The 22510-nt window shown below is 40.4% G+C and overlaps 1 protein-coding gene across 1 annotated transcript in view; it reads left to right on the top strand.

Annotated features, from left to right (window-relative positions):
- Window positions 1-22510, top strand: part of PRTG (protogenin) — a 125291-nt gene that overhangs the window by 89660 nt on the left and 13121 nt on the right. Inside the window, exons 12-15 of the mRNA XM_026455059.1 lie at window positions 12772-12867; window positions 14171-14357; window positions 15332-15459; window positions 16667-16837. Of these exons, the coding sequence (XP_026310844.1) occupies window positions 12772-12867; window positions 14171-14357; window positions 15332-15459; window positions 16667-16837 (582 nt within the window). The remainder of the gene's footprint in view (window positions 1-12771; window positions 12868-14170; window positions 14358-15331; window positions 15460-16666; window positions 16838-22510) is intronic.

The following is a 22510-nucleotide window of genomic DNA, read 5'->3' on the forward strand; positions in this document are numbered from 1 at the left end:
TTTTGTTTTAGAATTATAAATTTTGTACTTATAATCAACGATCATTCCGTTTTACTCACTTTTAAATTATTTGGGTATGTATATGTGGACATAGCCTTAATAGTATGGTTCATATACAACTACTATAAATTCTGGGACAGTTAAGCCACTGTCCTTTTGAAGTGTTCTTTTCTTTTTCTCTTCCCTAACCAAAGGAGATATCAACCCTCACTGTATTTCCATTAATTGGTAGTGCAGTGGGAGAGACTCATCTTACACAATTGGACCAGTGAGGTTCCTTTCTTCCACAGCAATTCACAAAAGGAAAGGCCTTCTATTAGAGAGGTACATAGGAGATCAAAAACCATGTTTGTGGGACCTTCCAGTCTCACTTTCGTATTAGTTTTTCAGTGTTTGAATGTAAATCAGATTCACTTATAGCAGAGTTCAAGTAGAAATCTTCAACTGTAAATATTTCTTATCTAGACATCCTAAGGGAATACATTTGTCAAAAAATAAAAAGTGTTTTTAAAATAATTTTTAAAAGCCTGATGGACAATTAAAAATGAAATTACATGATCAAAAAAGAAATAACAGGATCAAAACATTAGTGAACACAACATAACTGGGAAAGGAAAGCCTTACACTTCTGGAGTTTACAAAACAATCCCAGTCATTTGGGGGAGATTTTAAAAGTAGAAATTATCAGCCAGGCGCAGTGGCTCACGCCTGTAATCCTAGCACTTTGGGAGGCTGAGGTGGGTGGATCACAAGGTCAGGAGATCGAGACCATTCTGGCCAACATGGTGAAACACCATCTCTACAAAAAAAACAAAAAAACAAAAACAAAAAATTAGCCCTGCATGGTGGCGGGCACCTGTAGTCCCAGCTACTCAGGAGGCTGAGGCAGGAGAATCGCATAAACCCGGGAGGTGGAGCTTGCAGTGAGCCGAGATTGCACCACTGCACTCCAGCTGGGGTGACAGAGTGAGACTCTGTCTCAAAAAAAAAAAAAAAAATAGAAATTATTTGGCCGGGTGCAGTGGCTGATGCCTGTAATTCAAGCACTTTGGGAGGCTAAGGCTGGCGAGCAGATCACCTGAGGTCAGGAGTTCGAGACCAGCCTGGCTGACAGGGCAAAACCCTGTCTCTACTAAAAGTACAAAAATTAGCTGGACATGGTGGGACATGCCTGTAATCCTAGCTACTCGGGAGGCTGAGGCAGGAGACTCACTTGAACCCAGGAGGCAGAGGTTGCAGTGAGCTGAGATCACGCCATTGCACTCCAGTCTGGGCAACAAAGAGCGAAACTCCATCGCAGGAAAAAAAAAAAAAAAAGATCAATAGGATATACTTATTTTGGTAGGAAACTGATTCTCAAATGCCACATACAAAGAACTTTCTTCTAAAGTATTCTAAACTCAGTAGCAGAGGGGATGTTTTTACTGGGAGTGAGAGATGTTATTTGTCTTAAGACCCTTCGGGGGGTTGGGGGCAAAACAAAAGAGTGTGTCCTTTCAGGTTTAGATAAGTACTCTACCGGTCAGCTTCCATGAAAGCTGTATATAGAATACACGGGGAAAGTGTGAGAAGGGAAGGACTGACCCCTCCATCTGCCATTCTATTTTACACTCAAATCTTCTATATGTTATCATACGACAAATTTATAACATTTTGGCATAGTCATCATTAAAGAGAACTCCTTTAAATTTATAATGCAAACAAAGTAAAAAATGTTTCTGATTATCAATCCCTTTTAGAGATTCAGTTTATAAATGGAGAATGAATTTTTAATCTAGGCTTAACGTTTACCTTTTAGCTAAAAACCTGTTTTTTAAATCAGCATACTAGTACGTTCATATAAGATATTATTTTAATCATCAGGAATTCACGTTTTCCATTCTAACACAAGTTTGATGATATGAGACAAAGAATGCTGTCTTAGAGATGTGCTCCCCTCATCTTGGTGTGATTTCAAGTGGAGTAACACTGTAGTCTTACATTTGGAAGACTTGAAGGCAGATCGCATTGTTCAAATGTGATTTGTGTTTTTGTTACTGTGCTTACACATAGCATTTTAGCCTAGTGTTTCACTCGGCTTCCCTTTCCCACCCATCCCCCTTAGCATTTTTCCTGCTCCTCTGCTGCTGAGCCAGACTTGAGCTGGCCCCAGATTCTATGTCAGAGGCCATGACCCAGGTGTCAGAGCAGTCCGTACCGCTGGCCTCTTCTCTGAATAATTATGGGAGGGGGGTATTGTGTCGAAGAGACAGGCTTGGGGGCAGTGCAGTCACCCTGGCTAGCCAGACCAAGGAGCTCTCCAGTTGGATTGCAGGGAAACAATGGGCCTGAAAAGGCTCACACAAAACCTTGTAGCACAAAAGATTAAATTAAAAATGGACATTTGGCTAGACATTAGGTTTCATCCTTCAGACTTTCACCTTTCTTACTTATTCTGATAATTTCCTACCTAAACATCTTGAGATTTCGCATATCCTGACCTTGTATCAGCATATTTTCCGATTGCTACCTACTTTTGCATATATATTCTAATTCGACGATTTTTAATACTTTGAAGCTATGTTAATTGTGACACTTTGTTGCTGATATAGCAAAGCTTTTCTATAGCAGCATTTTAAGTAAACAATTTAAAGTTATACATAGTCATTTTCAAACAGTGCTTTTTTATTTTCTTTATGCATTTTATTAGGCCACCCCAGCGTGTTCCTGTCTGTAAATTGAAAAGTGGCAGAGGGTAATCCTAAAGTAGATGTGATTGCTCTTCTTCCTTTGGTCGTAGGAGGATTTTTTCCCCCTACTTGAGAATTTCCACAGAAGGATGGGCAATAAAACTCTCTTAAGTCTTCACCAGAGCTGAATTTTAGAAATAGTGTTGGAGGTGGAGTCACTCCTGTGGGGGAAAAGTTTTCTCATGTTCTTGACCTCAGGTTTTCTCTTAATTTTATCTAACCCCAACCTGCTTGCTCTGACCTGGCTCTTTTCGAGGCTTCTGGAGCCTCACAAACAAACATCAGCTGAAAGCAACGAAGACCTATTTTCATGACCCAAAGATTATCTCTTACTATTGATCCACAGCCCAGTACTTTGAAATCATTGTTTTTTCTTATGCATTTTCCAGGGAACAAACCTGTTAGTATTACAACAAAGAGTCCATAAAGTTTGAATGTGATGTCCACCGGTTTTACTATCTTAGTTCATCTTCAGTCAGGCAGTATTTACTCTTCATGGTATTGGGGGAAGGTGTGGTGTGGAAGCTTCCTACTCAGTGAATGTGTTAGCTTTTGCCTTAGGTCTTAAGGAAGTGTAAGAATAAAGCAATGATCAAAAGCCAGCAGGATTGGAATTCTTGAATGTGTTCTCCTTGAAGTAAAATTAATTTACTACCTAATGTTTATATATCTCATTATTGTGCTTTTGTTCTACTGGGCATTTGAGTAGCTTGAATGTGTGTATTAATATCTCCTATTTATTCGGGGCCTGTAACCTAGCCTGTTTCAGAGATAACTTAACCAAGAAGTTGGAGGCGGGAGGGGAAGGGTTTCAAGCCACTTCGTAGGAGTGGATGCCATTCTTTAGAATGTACTCCTTTACACATACTCTTTTGCTATCTGATTTCTCAAACATTAGTGATATAGGGCCCCTGTTTTACAAAATAGGCCCAAAAGCACAGACTTGGAACTGAAGGACAACCCTCTGCCAAGCTTGTCCTCTTCCAATTCTGTTGGTTGACCTGGCCTGGGAACTTTGACATGTTCTTTTCTTTTCTTCTTTTTGAGACTGATTCTCACTCTGTCACCCAGGCTGGAATGCAGTGGCGGGATCACTGCAACCTCTGCCTCCTGGGCTCAAGCAATCCTCGCACCTAAGCGTACCAGGTAGCTGGGACTATAGGAATGCACTATCATGCCTAGCTAATTTCTGTATTTTTTGTAGGGATGGGGGTTTTGCTATGTTGCCCAGGCTGGTCTCGAACTCCTGAGCTCAAGCCATCTGTCACCCTTGGCTTCCCAAAGTGCTGGGATTACAGGCGTGAGCCACCAAGCTCAGCCACTCGATACTTTCTTACTCCTTAGTCTCTTCTCTCAACAGTTCCATTTAGTCACCTGCCTTCCATGTATATTTAGTAAAGTCTACAATGTCTCGCTGGGCTCTCAAAGCTCTGTGTGATCTGTCCCCAGCCTCACTTTTCTGTGTGACCCTCCCCCATAAAATACCCTTTACTGCTGCAAATCTGAATTCCTCCCTATGACTTCTCTCAGGGAGAGTGTGCTCCTGTCTCCACATCTTTGCTGATACTCTTTCCTTGGCCTAGATCTCTTCTTCCCCATTCTTATTGTAGGATCAAGTTCTGCTCAAATGCCACCCCCTTTGTGAAGCCCTGCCCACTCTCCAAAGTAAGTGGTAATCATTCTCTCTTGTGAATGAGTTTAACACATCTCTTTTGCAGCAGTTATTCCTATCTTGCATGGTACTTATACTTTTTTTTTTTTTGTCTTAGCTCCCCTAATAGATTGTTATCTAAACAAATTTGAGAACACTGATAAATGTGTCACCTTTCTAATTGTACAGATGAGGAAACTGAACTCCACCAGACTGAGCGACTTTCATAGCCACACAACGTGTTAATCCAAGATTTATATCCAAATCTCCAGATTCCCAAACCAACTTTCTCCCCTAAATTTAGTCATTTAGCACCAAAAGACACCTATCAAGTACCTGATGTTTTTTCTAAACATTTTACAAGTATAAACTCATTTAATCCACATTTTATAGATGACGAAACTTGATTCAATCCCCAAACCCAAGTAGTGTGGTTATGGAGTCTGTTGTTTAATTACTACACCACCATGCCCTTGTACATGAGAGAGAGCAGGGATTAGGAATGATAGAATGCTAATAGCAATTATATTATTACTATTTATTTATTTTTTGAGACTGAGTCTCACTCTGTCTCCCAGGCTGGAGTGCAGTGACATAATCTCAGCTCACTTCAACCTCCACTTCCCAGTTTCAAGCGATTCTTGTGCCTCAGCCACCCAAATGGCTGGGATTCCTTTGTTTATGTGCTTACCACCACACCTGGCTAATTTTTGTATTTTTAGTAGAAACAGAGTTTCACCATGTTAGCTAGGCAGGTCTCTAACCCATGGCCTCAACTGATCCACCCGCCTTGGCCCCCCAAAGTGCTAGGATTACAGGTCTGAGCCACCGTGCCCCACCACTTTATATTTTTATTAGTATATTATTGTTGTTGTTATACTCAAGCCCTCTTTTAAAGCACTTCATGTGAAGTAAATTATTTTCCCTCCCCCCCACAGCTTCATGAGATGGATACTATTATCATTGTTATACCCATTTTACAGGTGATTGTAACCGAGTTACAGAGAGAAAAAATAACTTCCCCAAGTTTCATAGCAATGACCAAGCTAGTGTTGGAATTCCAGTCAGCCTGGGTTTAACATCCCAGCTCTTAACCACTGCTAGGCTGTCTCTTAGCTTCTTAGTAGCGCTGAGTCATTAGGAAAGTTGTCTTCCGTTTGGCTCAGCATCCTCTCACTGTAGAGGACATTGAAGCAAAACTGATACAGAGGGGTTTTTTTATTGTGTTTTGTTTTTTGAGACGGAGTCTCACTCAGTCTGGAGTGCAGTGGCATGATCTCGGGTCTCTGCAACCTCCGCCTCCTGAGTTCAAGTGATTCTTCTGCCTCAACCTCCTGAGTAGCTGGGACTATAGGCACATACCACCATGCCTGGCTAATTTTTGTATTTTTAGTAGAGATGGAGTTTCACCATATTGACCAGGCTGGTCTCAAACTCCTGACGTCATGATTCGCCCACCTCTGCCTCCCAAAGTACTGCGATTACAGGTGTGAGCCACCACGCCCGGCCAATACAAAGGTTTTTGAAGTTTATATGACATATTTATAGGTATAGCAAATACTTATCCAAGGTAGCCCTTCTTTTTACTGCTATTTCATCAGGCCTTTCATTTGGTGAAACTTAAACAATTGCCATAGTTCCTGCATAACTGTTTTGATTTGCTCATTCATCAGATACTCAGATACTGGATTTCAGCTGTTATCTGAATGTCTCCCACCTCCTTAATGCCTGGATGAGGGAGTCATCACTCTCCTAACTGGCACACAGATGCCATCTAGTGATGGAGAACAGAAATGCAAGTTTTTCAAGTACAGTGCTGAACGAAGGCATGGGGTTTTTTGTGTGGTGTTTAGAAACATATTTCAGTGTAGGTTACTTAAGGTGTTACACAGAGATACAGTTAATGCACTATTATTGTTAGATTGTGTGCAGTTAGAATGGAATTAAGCAAGTTGTTGACGAGTACAACTGTAAAAGATTTTGGCATTGGAGAGTCTCATTTTATAGGCCTTTGTCTTGTTCTGAGTGTAGTCATTGAGGGTAAGAAACACCTTATTGTAAAAATGGGATGTAATTATTATTAACAGATTGAATTAATTTTTGTTTCTATATGCTTGCTGTTTCTAATACTCGCCCGCAAACTCTTCCAGATTTCCCTTTAATGAAATGACTTACTATTCTTCCACTAGGAAAGGAATTTATTAAGTTGTTTTCCAAAGCATTTATCATCATTAGGGCTGTTTCTTTGTTGGCAGATGAGAGATTATTAGATTAATATGGAAGATGTGGGTGAAGGTAGATATACCACTAGAGAAATATATGCCATTTGACATGGTTGCCAAAACAGCAAGCATTCTTAGTGGCTACAAACACAAAACACAGTTGTTTCAATAGTATATACAAGCCAACACACACTTGGGAACCTTTGCCTGCCTGCTCTGTATACCAGAGAATATTAGGGAGGACAGAGAGTGGTTAAACTCAGCTTTAGTACTTGGCAGTTGCTAATTTGCCGATATATTCTGTTCTCTAGATCTTGTTTGTATGAACGAACAGAGATCTTTGATATTGATAAGCTTTCACAAAGTTGATTCCAAAATGTGTTAAGTTTGCCATATTTTTGATACTTCCTTCTCTCCCAGGGACCTTTACTCACATGACAGCAATATAATATTTTGTGTTTACTAATTATAGGAACTCTACAAAGTAATTCATGGGCATAATTTCATTTAATATTCTTAAAATCCCTATCAGAGAGGTCCTGTTAACATTTCCATCTTCCAAATCAAAATAATCAAGGCTTAGAAAAGTAAGAAACTTGCTCAAGTCTATACAACTGTCAGGGTTAAATAATACTTACAGATAGAATATTCATTTATCAGCCTGTCTTCTTTGGTAGATTGAAATTAAAAGCAAGATTTGCGTTGTTCTAGTCCTTGAGTCTCTCATGCAGTGCCTGACTTTTGGTAGGCTCTTGATAAATGTTTGTTGATACCTGCGAACTCTTTCTTAGCCAGACCTGGCTCTGACTGTTCCTTTTTTATTTTGAGACAGAGTTTCACTCTTGTCAACCAGACTGGAGTGCAATGGTGTGATCTTGGCTCATGCAACTGCTGCCTCCTGGGTTCAAGCAGCTCTCCTGCCTCAGCCTCCCGAGTAGCTAGGATTTCAGGCACCCGCCACCACGCCCGGCTATTCCTTGTTTTTTCAGTGGAGATAGGGTTTCGCCATGTTGGCTGACTTGGTCTCACGTGGTCCACCTGCCTCGGCCTCCCAAAGTGCTGGGATTACAGGTGTGAGCTACCACGCCCAGCTTGACTCTTCTTTATGTGACTAATAATCCAAGTAGAAGAGCTGGTGATGAGAATGAATCAAGTTGGAAGGAAGGTGAGACCAGTCCTAGAGCCAGCAGGGAAAAGATGGAGAGTACAGTCATAGCAGTGCGTCAGGAAGATGATCATTTTGGGGCCAAAGGGTGACTCCCTAGTAAAAGAACATTTGGCTAGGGACAGAATGTAAATGTAAGCTGACAGTCCAGAGCTACACTGTTATGAATCAAATTTGTGTTAGATTAATCTGAGCTTTCTTTCCTAACCCTTCATCTTTATATATTGCTAAATCTTTAAGCAAGTTTAACCCTAAATTCAAATATTACCCATTTGAGTCATCACCTCAGGACCATTAAGAATTGAAGAATAGCCGGGCGCGGTGGCTCAAGCCTGTAATCCTAGCACTTTGGGAGGCTGAGACGGGCGGATCACAAGGACAGGAGATCGAGACCACCCTGGCTAATACGGTGAAACCCCATCTCTACTAAAGAATACAAAAAACTAGCCGGGCGACAAGGCGGGTGCCTGTAGTCCCAGCTACTTGGGAGGCAGAGTCAGGAGAATGGCGTAAACCTGGGAGGCGGAGCTTGCAGTGAGCTGAGATCCGGCCACCGCACTCCAGCCTGGGCGACAGAGCCAGACTCCGTCTCAAAAAAAAAAAAAAAACCAGAATTGAAGAATGAGGCTGGGCGCGATGGCTCACGCCTGTAATCCCAGCACTTTGGGAGGCCGAGGCGGGTGAATCACAAAGTCAGGAGATCGAGACCATCCTGGCCAACATGGTGAAACCCTGTCTCTACTAAAATACAAAAAAAAAAAAAAATTAGCCAGGCGTGGTGGTGCACGCCTGTAGTCCCAGCTGCTTAGGAGGCTGGAGCAGGGGAATTACTTGAACCCAGGAGGCTGAGGTTGCAGTGAGCCAGGATCACGCCTCTGCACTCCAGCCTGGCGACAGAGCAAGACTGTGTCTCAAAAAAAAAAAAAAAAAAAAAATTGAGGAGTCATTTTTTATGCTCCTTGTGTTGAGTTTTGAATAAACTGGAACCAACTTTTCCCTGTCTTCCCTTTCTCCTCCTTCCCTTGCTGGGCTTTGAGGAGGCCTGCACTGTTTGTGGCTGTTCTTTCTAACTCTACTTTCCCCCCAAAACCACGTAGCCTAAGTCTGCTGAGTCTCATGTAACCAAGCACCACAGACGTGGCAGTGCTTAACACAAGAAGGGCTGTAACAGGCCTTGGGACTGGTTCCCTGTGGCATTTTAAAGTGTTGCCCCTGGTCTCTGCTGTGTCCCTTAGGCGTCGGAGAGTCTTTGCAGAACTATGAAGTTTTAGGACTTGCCTTTGCTACTTATGCTGAGGTTCAGTCTTAGTGTATTTACGTGTATTTAGCATATTGGTCCTAAACTTTGTTTTTCACCCTGTATCCTTAATTCTGTTAATGCTGTAGCTATTCTGTTTTCTGTTTTAGCTGATCATTGTTACTGCCTGGTAGTGCTCATCTTAACACTATTTGAGGGCTCTGGTCCCTACTTCCACTCTGAAATTTACAAACATGAAGTCACATTTCTGAAAAATTAATGAACAAGAATGAACCAGAATATTCCAGAGTCTCTGGATTAACAAACCAAAATAATATTATCACTAGATTTTGAGACTGGAGACAAATTTCTTAAAGCTAAAAAGGAAGGTGTGGTGAATCCACATTGTCCGCTGCTCAGCTTTGCCCCTAACCTGGTAATTCTGTTTTTTGGGGTGTGTGTGTGTGTGTGTGTGTGTGTGTGTGTGTGTGTGTGTGTGTGTTAAACTGTTCTATTTGGGTAGAAAGGATCTTGTACGCCTGATATAACCTGGGAAGGAACCTGGTCCTTGAGACAGTGACTCCCTGATGATTTCCAAATAGGAGACGGGGAGCTGCTCCTCCTTTCATGGGCCTTCTGTGAGTCTGTCCTGAGTGAGCAGTAGCCAAGTGCTTGGGGCATTAAAAGAGCAACTTGGTTCTCTCATCTCTTTGGGACACATTAGCTGTTTCTATCTGACCAACAAAAACGTTTAATTCTGGGTTTAAAATTTAGTATAAGAAATTTATTTTTTAAAAAGGAAGAAGGGAAAACTTGAGGAATCAATTTTAGGGCTAACAAATGGAACCATTCCAGAGATGTATTCTTGCAGTGTTGATTGAAGTTGTTTGCACAGTAGAAAAAAGATTAATCTCTCCACCTGTACGCATAACCCTCATCAAAATGAGCTTTCTCTGTGAAATAGCTGTATTCATATCTGGCCCCCTGTGGAGAACATGAGCTACTTTGAGGGCAAATCTATCCTATCCTTCCTTTTCTGTATCTCCTGTATTCTAGTACAATACCTTTATATTCTGGAGCCTTTCCTAAAGACACTCTTCTAATTGAGTAGAGACAGAATAAAGAAGTATTTTTCAGCTGGGCGTGTTGGCTCACACCGGTAATCCCAGCACTTTGTGAGGCCAAGGTAGGTGGATTATTGAGGCTAGGAGTTTAAACCAGCCTGACCAACATGGGGAAATTAGCCAGGTGTGGTGGTATGTGCCTGTAGTCCTAGCTACTTGGGGGGGCTAAGGTAGGAGGATCACCCGAGCCCAGGGAAATGAAGGCTGCAATGAGTCATGATCGCACCACTGCCATCCAGCCTGGGCAGCAGAGTGAGAACCAGTGTCCAAAAAGAAAAAAATAATTATTATTAGGAGACAAACTTCTTTTGACAGAGGCACAGGTGTTTGTGTAAATTTAGAGACCCTGTACTTTGTCACGGAAGTAACAAGTTCTTGGTTCAGCTTCATGCATATTGGACATTCTCCTTAACACCTTTGAAGGCCTGCTGCAGTGGCTCATTCCTGTACTCCCAGCACTTCGGGAGGCCAAGGCAGGTAGATTGCTTGAGTACAGGAGTTGGAGACCAGACTGGGCAATATGGTGACACTTCGTCTCTACACAAAATGCCAGGTGTGGCAGTGTGTGCCTGTAGTCTCAGCTACTTAAGAGGCTGAGGTGGGAGGATCATCTGAGCTCGGGAGTTTGAGGCTGCAGTAAACTGTAATTGCACTGCACTCCAGCCTGGGCAACAGAGTAAGGCCCTCTCTCAGAAAACAAAAGAAACCTTGGTATCACAGCCTGTACATAAAATGGGCATAACATTTACCTTATGGCGTTTTCTGATAGTCAGATAAGATGATGTATCCAAAAGACATTTTCTATAGGATGGTCAAATGCTAGATTCGTCTTCTTACCTTTCTATCCAGAAAGGTTAGAAGTTTTCTAAGTCTCAGAAATTTTTCATCTTGTAGTTTTTTGAAAAGAGAAATGGAAATGAAAATATTTTGGAAAATTCTTTCAATGAATTTTAATATTAAATATTAGAAAATACCTGTTTCTAAAATATTTATACAAACATATTACTTTGGAGAGTTTTATAAACTTTATATTTTATTTTGGGATTTTATTTAGTTAGTTTATTTTAGAGATGGGGCTTTGTTCTGTTGCCCATGCTGGAGCACAGTAGCTCAGTCATAACTCACCACGGCCTCCAACTTCTGGGCTCAACTGGTCCTCCTGCTGCAACCTCCTGAGCAGCTGGGACTATGGCATGCACCACTGCACCAAGCTAATTTTTATTTTATGTTTTATAGAGATGTGATCTTGCCGTATTGCCCAGGCTAGTCTTAAACTCCTGTCCTCGACTTCCCAAAGTGCTAGGGTTACAGGTGTGAGTTACTGTATCCAGCCTCTATTTTTAGATTTTTAAATGTTTGGATTCACTCTAGAATTATTTTTAACCTTTAATTTCACGTTGTTTTCCAGATTCATTATATCTATTAAGGATTATTGTTTTTCCTTATGAAATGTTGGATTTATTTGTGTGTTTTTTTTTTTATTTAGAGAAGTATAATAGGAAAAGATATTATTTTTCAGTTGTACTCTTTTTTTTTTTTTTTTTTTTGAGACCAAGTTTCACGCTGTCACCCAGGCTGGAGTGCAGTGGAACAATATTGGCTCATAGCAACCTCCGCCTCCCAGGTTCAAACGATTCTCCTGTCTTAGCCTCCTCAAGTAGCTGGGATTACAGGCATGTGCCATCACATTCGGCTAATTTTTGTATTTTTAGTAGAGATGGGGTTTCACCGTGTTGGCAAGGCTCATCTCGAACTCCCGACCTCAGGTGATCCACCCGCCTCGGCCTCCCAAAGTGCTGGGATTGCAGGCATGAGCCACTGCACCCAGCCTGAGTTGTATATTTTTGCCCTGAGCAAGTATTCTGTATTTAAATGTCATCATAAACAGTTAACTTAAATTTATTTTTATTATTAAACTTTTTGATTATTTTTTAAATTATGTAAGTTAAAATATATAACTATTTTTTCAAAGCCTTGAAAAAAGTTGTTTTAATGTGCATTGGATGGACTTTAGTTTTAGTATTGTGATAGTTAACACACACCAGTAGAGGGAGCTCCAACTCATCTTTCTTGGTGAAGTTCGCACTTGAGAATGTACGTTTGTAGAAAGGACACATTTAAACTTAAAACTTAAGCAAAACATGGTTATATAAATTTTCAAAGGTACTAAAGAATGACAATTGTAATTTTCTTTAGCTTTTTGGAATAAAACAATCTCAGTTTGATTTCCATACTTTGAAGTAAATAGCCCTCAAATATAACTGCCTAAACAAAAAACTTCTACAAATTGTAATCTCTTGCAAATGATCCATCAAGCAACCCAAGGCTTTTAAAATCAAGAATCTATCTGCCAGTTAAGGAAGAGGAGGAGGAAGAGGAGAGAAAGGAGAAGGAGTGGTTGTGGTAGTGTTATTGTTTGAAATTAGATTAAGTAAAGTAAAGTTGTAAATTATTGGTAGATGGGTCACAACAGCAGTGTCATATGAAGGTGAATTGCTGAGTCATTGAGCCGTAATTTTATATTACTGAGAACTTTTATGCATTCAGAAGATTTTTGAACCAAAATCTATAAAGGCTTCGTTCAGAACTTTTCCTCAGATCTAAAGACCTGGTCCTAATTATTTTCTATTGGTTTCTTTATAGACCCCAGAAGAAAATATCATGTGAGGCTCCTGGCTTACAACAACATAGAAGATGGCTATCAGGCAGATCAGACCGTCAGCACTCCAGGATGCGTGTGTAAGTGAAAGCCATGGCCATTTGTTTTACTATGGCTTACACTGTTCTTTCTCCTTCTCCTCTTTTAAGTACAGTCTCACTGCTCCTTGGAAGCCTTGGTGGCTTAATTACTTTATATCGTCTGTGCTGCATAGCATAGTTTTTTTGTTTTCATTTTTTTTGTGTTTTTTGTTTGTTTGTTGCCTCCCAGGTTCAAGCGATTCTCCTGCCTCAGCCTCTCTAATGGCTGGGACTACAGGCACCGCCACCACACCTGGGTGGTTTTTTTTTTTTTTTTTTTTTTTTTTGTATTTTTAGTAGAAACAGGGTTTCACCATGATGGCCAGGCTCATCTCGAATTCCTGACCTCAAGTGATCCACCCCTTGGCCTCCCAAAGTGCTGGGATTACAGATGTGAGCCACCACGGCCTGGCCGAAGTATCTTAAAAAAATAGGTGCTCAGTAAATATTTAAGATATATTGCATTATAAGTCTTATTTTCATTTTGCATACAGAGGACCATTAGACATTTAATTGAGGAAAATAACCACTGAATATCTACATATTGAATTTTTTAAAGTCTGCTTTTCCCTCGAGGCTGTTTCTCTCCAATTGCTGTTCCTTGTACTGCTCCTGAGAAGGATGTTCTAGTTTTAAGTCCCCCACTGGTTTTCTCGGTGTCTTTGGCTAGTAGCCTGACTTCTCTGTGCTTCTGCTTTCCAGTCTGTTAAGTATCAGTAGTGTAGTCACACACAGCAGAATGACATTTCCTTCAACAGTGGACCACAGAGTGTCAGTGGTTCCATAAGATTATAATGGAGGTGAACCTATCACCTGTGACATTGCTGTTACAATCTCATCGAGCAACCTGTTACCATTTCTCTGTTTGGATATGTTTGAAAACACAAAGACCATTGTGTTACACTTGCCCACAGTATTTAGTACAACATGCTATAGAGTTTTATAGCTATGGGTAATAGGCTATACCATAATGCCCAGGTGTGCAGTAGGCTATACCATCTAGGTTTGTGTAAGTGCACTCTCTGATGTCCACACAATGATGAAATCACCTAATGAAAAACCTAACACGTTTCTTAGAATGTATCCCTGTTGTTTAGTGGTGCATGACTGTTTTTGACTTCTTATTTAACTCACGGAAGAGCTGTTTAGCTTTGGATGATATATCTCCCGATCACTATGTGTCTCTGGTGGAAGAAAGACCTAAAATCAACTTATAGGGTGGGATATTATTATTTTACCATTTTACCACTTTCTATGTTAAATGTTATGTCGTATCGTAAATTAACATTGTTTTTCTCAATAGCTGTTCGTGATCGCATGGTCCCTCCTCCACCACCACCCCACCATCTCTATGCGAAGGCTAACACCTCATCTTCCATCTTCCTGCACTGGAGGAGGCCTGCATTCACCACTGCACAAATCATTAACTACACCATCCGCTGTAATCCTGTTGGCCTGCAGAATGCTTCTTTGGTTCTGTACCTTCAAACGTATGTAGCTCCTATTAATGGTTATTTTCTTTGCTTACCTCCCCACGCCCCCCCTCCAACTCATATACTTCTTACCATCTTGGGCCCAGCTTGGGCTTCCCCTGTAAGCATTTGTTTCAGGACTTAAGTTATTTATGAAATGGCTGGGAGTTTTGCATCCTTACCATATTCTGAAAACTGTACTTTTTGACATTTAATTTATATAAGTGATTTTTAAGTTTTCCTTGCCTCATGCAACAAGATTGGGCAAGAAGCTATTATTACTCTCAAGTGACTAAACTTAGCATGTTTAAAGAAAGAAAGGAGACTGTTTTCATGCTGGCAGTCAAAAAGTAGGGCCAGTTGTCATTTTGTTTCTAGGTTAGAGTTAGAGAGATGCCCATCACGGTGCTCTAAAAGAATGATTTTTGGGAGGCTGAGGTGGGAGGATTGATTAAGTCAGAAGTTTAAGATCAGCCTGGGCAACATAGCCAGATCCCATCTCTACAAAAAATTTTTTTTTCGAATCACCAGGCATGGTGTTGCATGCCTATAATCCTAGCTACTTGGGAAGCTAATGCAGGAGGATTGCTTGTGCTCGGGAGATGAAGGCTGCAGTGAGCTATGATCCCACTACTGCACTGTAGCCTGAACAACAGAGCAAGACCTCGTCATGAATGAATGAATGAATTAATGAATGAATGAATGAATGAATGATTTGACTTCCAGTATTTCAGAGAAAATCCCTTTGTATTGGGACATTTCGAGTTTGCTGTCAAAGAGAGGTAACTGGTAGGCTTATTTCTACAGGACAATACCAAATTTATTATTTTAAAAGTCCAATTAAATTGTTCTTTAGTATAAACATTTTTTCATATAAAATGAGGAGGTAATGAAAAATAACATTATGCCCTTACCTATTTGGAAATGCTGACATTCTTTTAGAAACAATAATATACTACCAGCATTAACACCTTCATCACTCATTATTATAGATCAGAAACTCACATGTTGGTTCAGGGTCTAGAACCAAACACCAAATATGAATTTGCTGTTCGATTACATGTGGATCAGCTTTCCAGTCCTTGGAGCCCTGTAGTCTACCATTCTACTCTTCCAGAAGGTAAAGAAAACAGCTCCCTATAGATTTTACCTTTTTAAAAAAATTGAGGAAATGTTTAAAAAATATGTATGTCATTCTGAGTAGGATATTACTCTAGTTGCAACCTACCACTTGATGTATGTATTTGTTTTGTTTCATTTTTTGGCTTTTGAAATTTCTTTTTCTTAATATATTTAAATTTTTTCTTCTCAGTATGTGTATTGTATAAGCAAGTAGGCTTAAATTTAGTGTCCTTTTAGAAGCCTTAAAAAAAATCAGGTGTGCTGTTCAAATCTACAGCCAAAAATTTATATGGCAGTAAGTGAATGTTTGTTAATGATCTTGGGAGCTCACATTATAATGAAGTCATTTCTGCATGAATAGCAGCTTGATAGTGTGCACAGTGCAATGTATATATAGGATTGAGCACCGATTCTGTAGCTTTCATGGCTTTAGCTAAGATATTTTATGTCTCTAGACCAACATTTTCTTATCTCTAGAATGAGGACGAAGGACTAGATAATCTATTATATAAGCATCATTTCTGCTCTATTTTAATTATACAGAGAGAAAGTAGGGGACATTTATGACAGTGACCATAGGACTTTGTTGCTGTGGTTTTGGCAGTATTCCGTATGAGATGTGTTAAAAAGCAGCTCTTCACACTTTTACCGTATATTAAACATGGAGTCAATTTAAATTCTAAGATTTTACTGTTTTTCACAGATATATTATTAGATGTAAGTCTGCCCTGTAAATTCACTGATTCACAATTTTTCCAGGAATAACTAAATGTTTTAATGTCAGGAGCATTTTTTTCACTGGCCTCCAAGATCAGGTTAAGTTGATGTTCTATACATGTTAGTAAGAACTATCAGTGCTAATGGGGTGAAACCCGATATCTAATGGACAAGGTACTGTTGGTGGAAGTAAACATTTCTAGTTAGCAATTTAGCAAAACGTTTCAGGAACCTTAAAAATGCTATCCCTTTAACTTAGATTCTCCTGTCTAGGAATCTACTATCTTATGTTTTTTAATGTTTAAATATTATGAAAATACAAGAAGAAAAATAGTACTTCACATTATCATTAATGATCTTTGAAAGCTGTAATTTTTTTATGATGGTTTCTAATTTTCTGAACTTTTTTCTAAGCCTGTAAACCAGGTATTTGAGTATTTATAAACCATTTTACCCTACTAATACAACATTTTGTTGTGTGTGCACAGCACCAGCAGGCCCACCAGTTGGAGTAAAAGTGACGTTGATAGAGGATGACACCGCTCTGGTTTCTTGGAAACCCCCTGATGGCCCAGAGACAGTTGTGACCCGCTATACTATCTTATATGCATCCAGGAAGGCCTGGATTGCAGGAGAGTGGCAGGTCTTACACCGTGAAGGTAAATATCATAAATTGCCATGAAGGATAAAAAGTAAGATTATTAATATTAAAGAAACAAAGGAAAGGGGAATCTAGAGTTTATTTTGAATTTACATTTTCATGTGTGAAGTAATTAAAGATTTGGGCTTCATTCAAGGAGCATTGGGAAGCCATCCACCAATTTTAAGAATAGTTTGTTTCAAAAAGGTTACTGTTACTTTTGTTAATAGAAGAGATATGGCCGGGCGCAGTGGCTCACGCCTGTAATCCCAGCATTTTGTGAGGCTGAGGCAGATAGATTACCTGAAGTCCGGAGTTCGAGACCAGCCTGACCAACATAGTGAAACGCCATCTCTATTAAAAATACGAAAATTAGCTGGGTGTGACGGCAGGCGCCTGTAATCCAAGCTACTTGGGAGGCTGAGGCAGGAGAATGGCTTGAACCCAGGAGGAGGAGTTGCACTGAGCTGAGATCACACCATTGCACTCCAGCCTGGGCAACAAGAACAAGAGTCTGTCTTGGGGGAAAAATAAAAAAAGGTTTGATTGAGGCCAACTGGAGATTAGATTAATGCAAAGGGACGAGTTAAGAAGTTACTGTAGCCGTCCAGGAAAGAGATGATAGTCCTGGACTAGGATTGTGAGGATTAAGACGGAAAGGATAGGATGGTTGGCAGATATGAAGGAGTTAAAATTGATAGAACTTGATAGCTTGGATGACAGGAGGGAGAGAAGATTAAGGAAGGGAGATTTGTTGTGGATGAGTCTTAGGTTTCTCATGGTGTGTCTTGCACAGGAGAAGGAAACACTGGAAGGAGATATGATTTAAGGGAGAAGACCTTAGTAGTGCTAAAGGGACTAAACAAGTTTTTAGGATTCTTACCGCATACTTTTATCATATCCTTTTCTAATTCTTGCATCTTTTTTTTTTGTTTCGGAGACAGAATCTCAGCCTCTTGAGTAGCTGGGACTACAGGTATGCACACCACAAAGCCCAGCCTAAATCTTGAATCTTTATGTTGGACAAGTCCTATTTGCCAGATTTTAGATGGACCATCACACAAATAGTAAAACTTCATTATTTTGGCACTTCCTTAATTTAGACATACATTCTGAGAAGAGAGTAGTTTGCCAACCAATAAAAAGCTGAAGAAGAATTTCAAGCAGGAAATGTAGTTGCCACCTATACGCTATATTCTATACACTATGCAGTATGAGGCACTCCCACATACGTCATACCTTTCAAGAGGAATATTTACCCAATTAAAGAGATAAATTTAAAAGATATTTATGTGCATGTAATATAAAACTATGAGTTTTAAAATAAGCAGATGATAACTTTACCTGGAGTTTTGATCTTTGCATGTTCATATTTTTCATTAAGCAGAAGAAGCCCCACTAAATGATTTCCTGGTCACTGAAGAGACTTGAAGGTACTAAGTATTTGGCAGCAATATGATTTTATGTTTATATCGGTTATCTATTGCTGCCTGACAAACTAGTCTACAACTTAAAATAACCATTTTGTTTTCTCACAATTCTTTGAGTCAACAATTTGGACTGAAATCAGCTTGGTAGTTCTGTTGGTCTCTCACGAGGCTGCAGCCGTATTACAGTTTTGATAGGCTCTGAGTAGTCTAAAAATGGCAAGAGAGAGGCTGGGTGCAGTGGCTCACGCCTGTAATCCCAGCACTTTGGGAGGCCGAGGCGGACGGATCATGAGGCCAGGAGTTCAGGACCAGCCTGACCAATGTGGTGAAAGCCCATCTCCACTAAAAATACAAAAATTAGGCAGGCGTAGTGACATACGCCTGTAGGTCCAGCTACTCGGGAGACTGAGACAGGAGAATCACTGGAACCTGGGAGGCAGAGGTTGCAGTGAGCCAAGATCGTGCCACGGCACTTCGGCCTGGATGATAGAGTGAGACTCGACTCCGTCTCAAAAAAAAAACAAACAAAAAAAACACAAAAAACCAGCAAGAGTGGGCTCCACAGTCAGGAAGAGAAGAGAGGAAGCCCCATGTACAAAGCTTTCACAAGCCTCTGCTTGCCTCACATTCACTAATGTCTTATTGGGCAGAGTAGGCTACATGGCCAAGTCTGGAACCACTGTCGGGAGGGCTACAAGGGTGTGAATCGATGGGGGTGTAATTCACTGGGATCCTCAGTATTAGAGTCTACCACAGTATTCTTTTTTGTTTGGAGATGGAGTCTCACTCTGTCACCCAGTCTGAAGTAGAGTGGATCTTGGCTTACTGCAACTTCTGCCTCCCAGGTTCAAGTCATTCTCCTCCTGCCTCAGCCTCCCAAGTGGCTGGGACTACAGGCACACGCTGCCATACCTGGCTAATTTTTTGTATTTTAGTAGAGATGGGGGTTTCACTGTGTTGCCCAGGCTGGTCTCGAACTCGTGAACTCAGGCAGTCCGCCCACCTCAGCCTCCCAAAGAGCTAGGATTACAGGCATGAGCCACTGCCCCTGGCCTCACAGTTTTCTTAAAATATATCATTTAGTTTCAGTCATTCAAGTGCAAAATGATTTCTTGACACAGCAGTTAACCAAATAACTAACCTGATTTAATGAGGTGTTCTAAGTATTAATAGTTTTCATAGCATGAACACATACTTCTTTGAGTTCTTCATTTGCACCTGCCTAAAAAGAAGCAATATAGAGCTGGGCACAGTGGCTCACGCGTGTAATCTCAGCACTTTGAGGGGCTGAAGCAGGTGGATCACCTGAGGTCAGGAGTTCCAGACCAGCCTGGCCAATATAGTGAAACCCCGTCTCTACTAAAAATACAAAAAATTAGCCAGGTGTGGTGGCAGGCGCCTAAAAATCCCAGCTACTAGGTAGGCTGAGGCAGGAGAGTCACTTGAACCCAGGAGGTGGAGGTTGTGGTGAGCTGAGATCATGCCATTGCATTCCAGCCTGGGCAACAAGAGTGAAACTCTGTCTCAAAAAAAAAAAAAAAAAAGGCCGGGCGCAGTGGCTCGCACCTGTAATCCCAGCACTTTGGGAGGCCGAGGCAGGCAGATCACGAGGTCAGGAGATCGAGACCATCCTGGCTAACACAGTGAAACCCCGTCTCTACTAAAAAAGTACAAAAAATTAGGCATGGTGGTGGGCACTGTAGTCCCAGATACTCAGGCAGGAGAATGGCGTGAACCTGGGAGGTGGAGCTTGCAGTGAGCCAAGATTGCACCACTGTATTCCAGCCTGGGCAACAGTGCAAGACTCTGTCTCAAAAAAAGAAAAAAAAAAAGAAGCAATATATATTTTGTCTGGCTCCTTTTAAATGTATTAATTTGTAATTTTGGAACGGAACTCAGAAAATAGTATTTTGCCTCACTGATGGCTCAGTAGTGAAAGGGATTACAGATACAGATTTTTACTTCTGTATAAGCCTTTCTAGCTATATAATAGCGCACAGGAAAAATAATGTTAGTTGCTGTGGTTTTAAGAAACATTTGTGAAAAGCTTTTGGCATTCGTTAAATGTAGAGGACTTTTTTCATAGCTAAGTCCAAAGGTTCATAGAGAACAAATAAATCAGTAAAAAGCAATTGAGTTTACTTTTCTGAGAGAGAAAAACAGAGTTTAAGTCACATTTAAACAAAAAGCAAGGAATATAACATGGCATTTAAAGAAAAGTTAAAATGTCTTTTATGTGTAATTATGGCAGCTTTTGGAAAAGTTATGGTATAGAAAAAGATGAAGGAAAAAAGAATAAAGGTGTCCATTTCTCTTTCCCATATACCTGTTAATCTTCTATACATAGTAGGTTTATACATATTTATGTATATATTTGATTCACATATTTTAATACAAATGGAACAAGGTGTTTGTCATGAATCAAAACATTTAAATATGTTTCTGGTGAGCGTATAATATTTGTGGCTAAAATAGTACATGGTAAGATAATGGTTGAGCAGAAACATGATATGAAATTATACTTGTATGTAATTTAAAGTGGATCAAAAATTATAGGGCATGGTGGCGTGCACCTGTAGTCCTAGCTACTTGGGAGGCTGAGGCAGAAGAATCTCTTGAACCCAGGAGACGGAGTTAGCAGTGAGCTAGGATCATGCCACTGCACTCAGTCTTAAAAATTTAAGGAAATTATGTTCTGCTCAGGAATTAATGAATTCTGTCCTTTATGAGTTTCCTGATACCACAAAGATGCCCCTCTTCAAAAAGTTTTGTCATGATTAAATAAGTTTGATGAATACCATATACCTTTCCTCTTGTTAGAGATTCGCACTGGAAGTTAGAAACCCTGTGATAAAGGAATCCATTTAACTCAACATTTGCCAAATGAATTGGACCACCAATAGTAGGAATATTTTCTTTTATTAAACTAATTCTTACTGAGTGATGACGATGTGCCAGGGTCTGTTCTAGGCACTTGCAGTACCGCAGTGTACAAAACAAAGTCCCTACCTCCATTGGAGCTTGTATCACAGGTAACAAACCAACAAACACATACATTTTCAAGTAGTGTCATAAATGCTATAAAGACAGTTACAATAGGGAGAAGAGACAAAGTGATGGAAGCAGTAAAAGAGTTCCTGTGGAAGAAATGGCATTCAAACATAATCCTGTGGATATCTGGGGGAGGTGCAAAGGCCCTGAGGCAGAAGTGTGCATTGGCATGTTAGAGGAACAGCAAGAAGGCCAGGGAGGTTGGAGTGAGGGAGAGAGCAGGCAGTAAGAAATGAAGGAGGGAGGTAACGAAGGGCAGATGTAGACCAGACTTCATGAGCCATAGATTTTATTCTAAAAGAGAGGAAGGTATTGGAGACCTTTGATAAGTTTACGTTTTGAAAGGATTGCTCTGGCAGCCACCTGAGAAATGGATTGTAAGGAGGTAAGAGTGGAAGCTGGGCGACCATTTCATAGGCAGGTGTCCCATGTGAGAGTTGATGAGGGCTTGGACAGGAGCGGTAATGGTGAAAGTAATAAGCTGTTGGAACATAATTTGAAAGAAAATATGCTTGTAGATTGATATGGGGCATAAGAAAAAACAGAAGCCACATCAGTGGGAGAAATCAAGGCTTTGGTTTTGAAAGTATGAAATTTGAGATGTGTCTTAGATGTCCATGCAGAGAGGCTGGTTAAGCAGTGGGAGGATTAAGTTTATGGGGGAGTTTTGGACTAGAGATATATCTAGTTATCAATGTATAGGTGATATTTAAGGCTGTGGATCTGGAAAAAAAATCATATAAACATGTGGACAGAAGAGAGAAAAAAGATCTGAGATTGTATCCTGGGGCACTTCTCCAACCCCAAAATCTTTTGCTTTTATAATTTAAATGGACACTTATGGTCCAAATATGAAAAAACGTTTTCTGTCTTCCAAAAGAGGAAGAAGAGGAGTTGGAGGTAAAGGAAGAAAACTTACTTTTATTTACACTTGCGTCAGATACTTGCCAATGATAGTTTATGTAATCCGTATAATAATTATATGAGGTGGGAACTATTGTCTCCATGAGGAAAAGACAGTTCAGTAACATGCCCCAAGTCAGAAATTGCTTGCCTGGTTACAAGACGAGATTTGACCAGCACTGATGTGAATTAGCCTGTTACATGGTCTTGCTTCTAAGATTCCTTATCTGACTAAAGATTCAGACACATACAAAAGGCAGGAGGCAGAAATAATCACACTAATTAAGATTGAGAAGTCTGTTGAGAGA

This window comes from Piliocolobus tephrosceles, chromosome 6 (assembly GCF_002776525.5).
Source record: "Piliocolobus tephrosceles isolate RC106 chromosome 6, ASM277652v3, whole genome shotgun sequence".
Lineage (NCBI taxonomy): Eukaryota > Metazoa > Chordata > Mammalia > Primates > Cercopithecidae > Piliocolobus > Piliocolobus tephrosceles.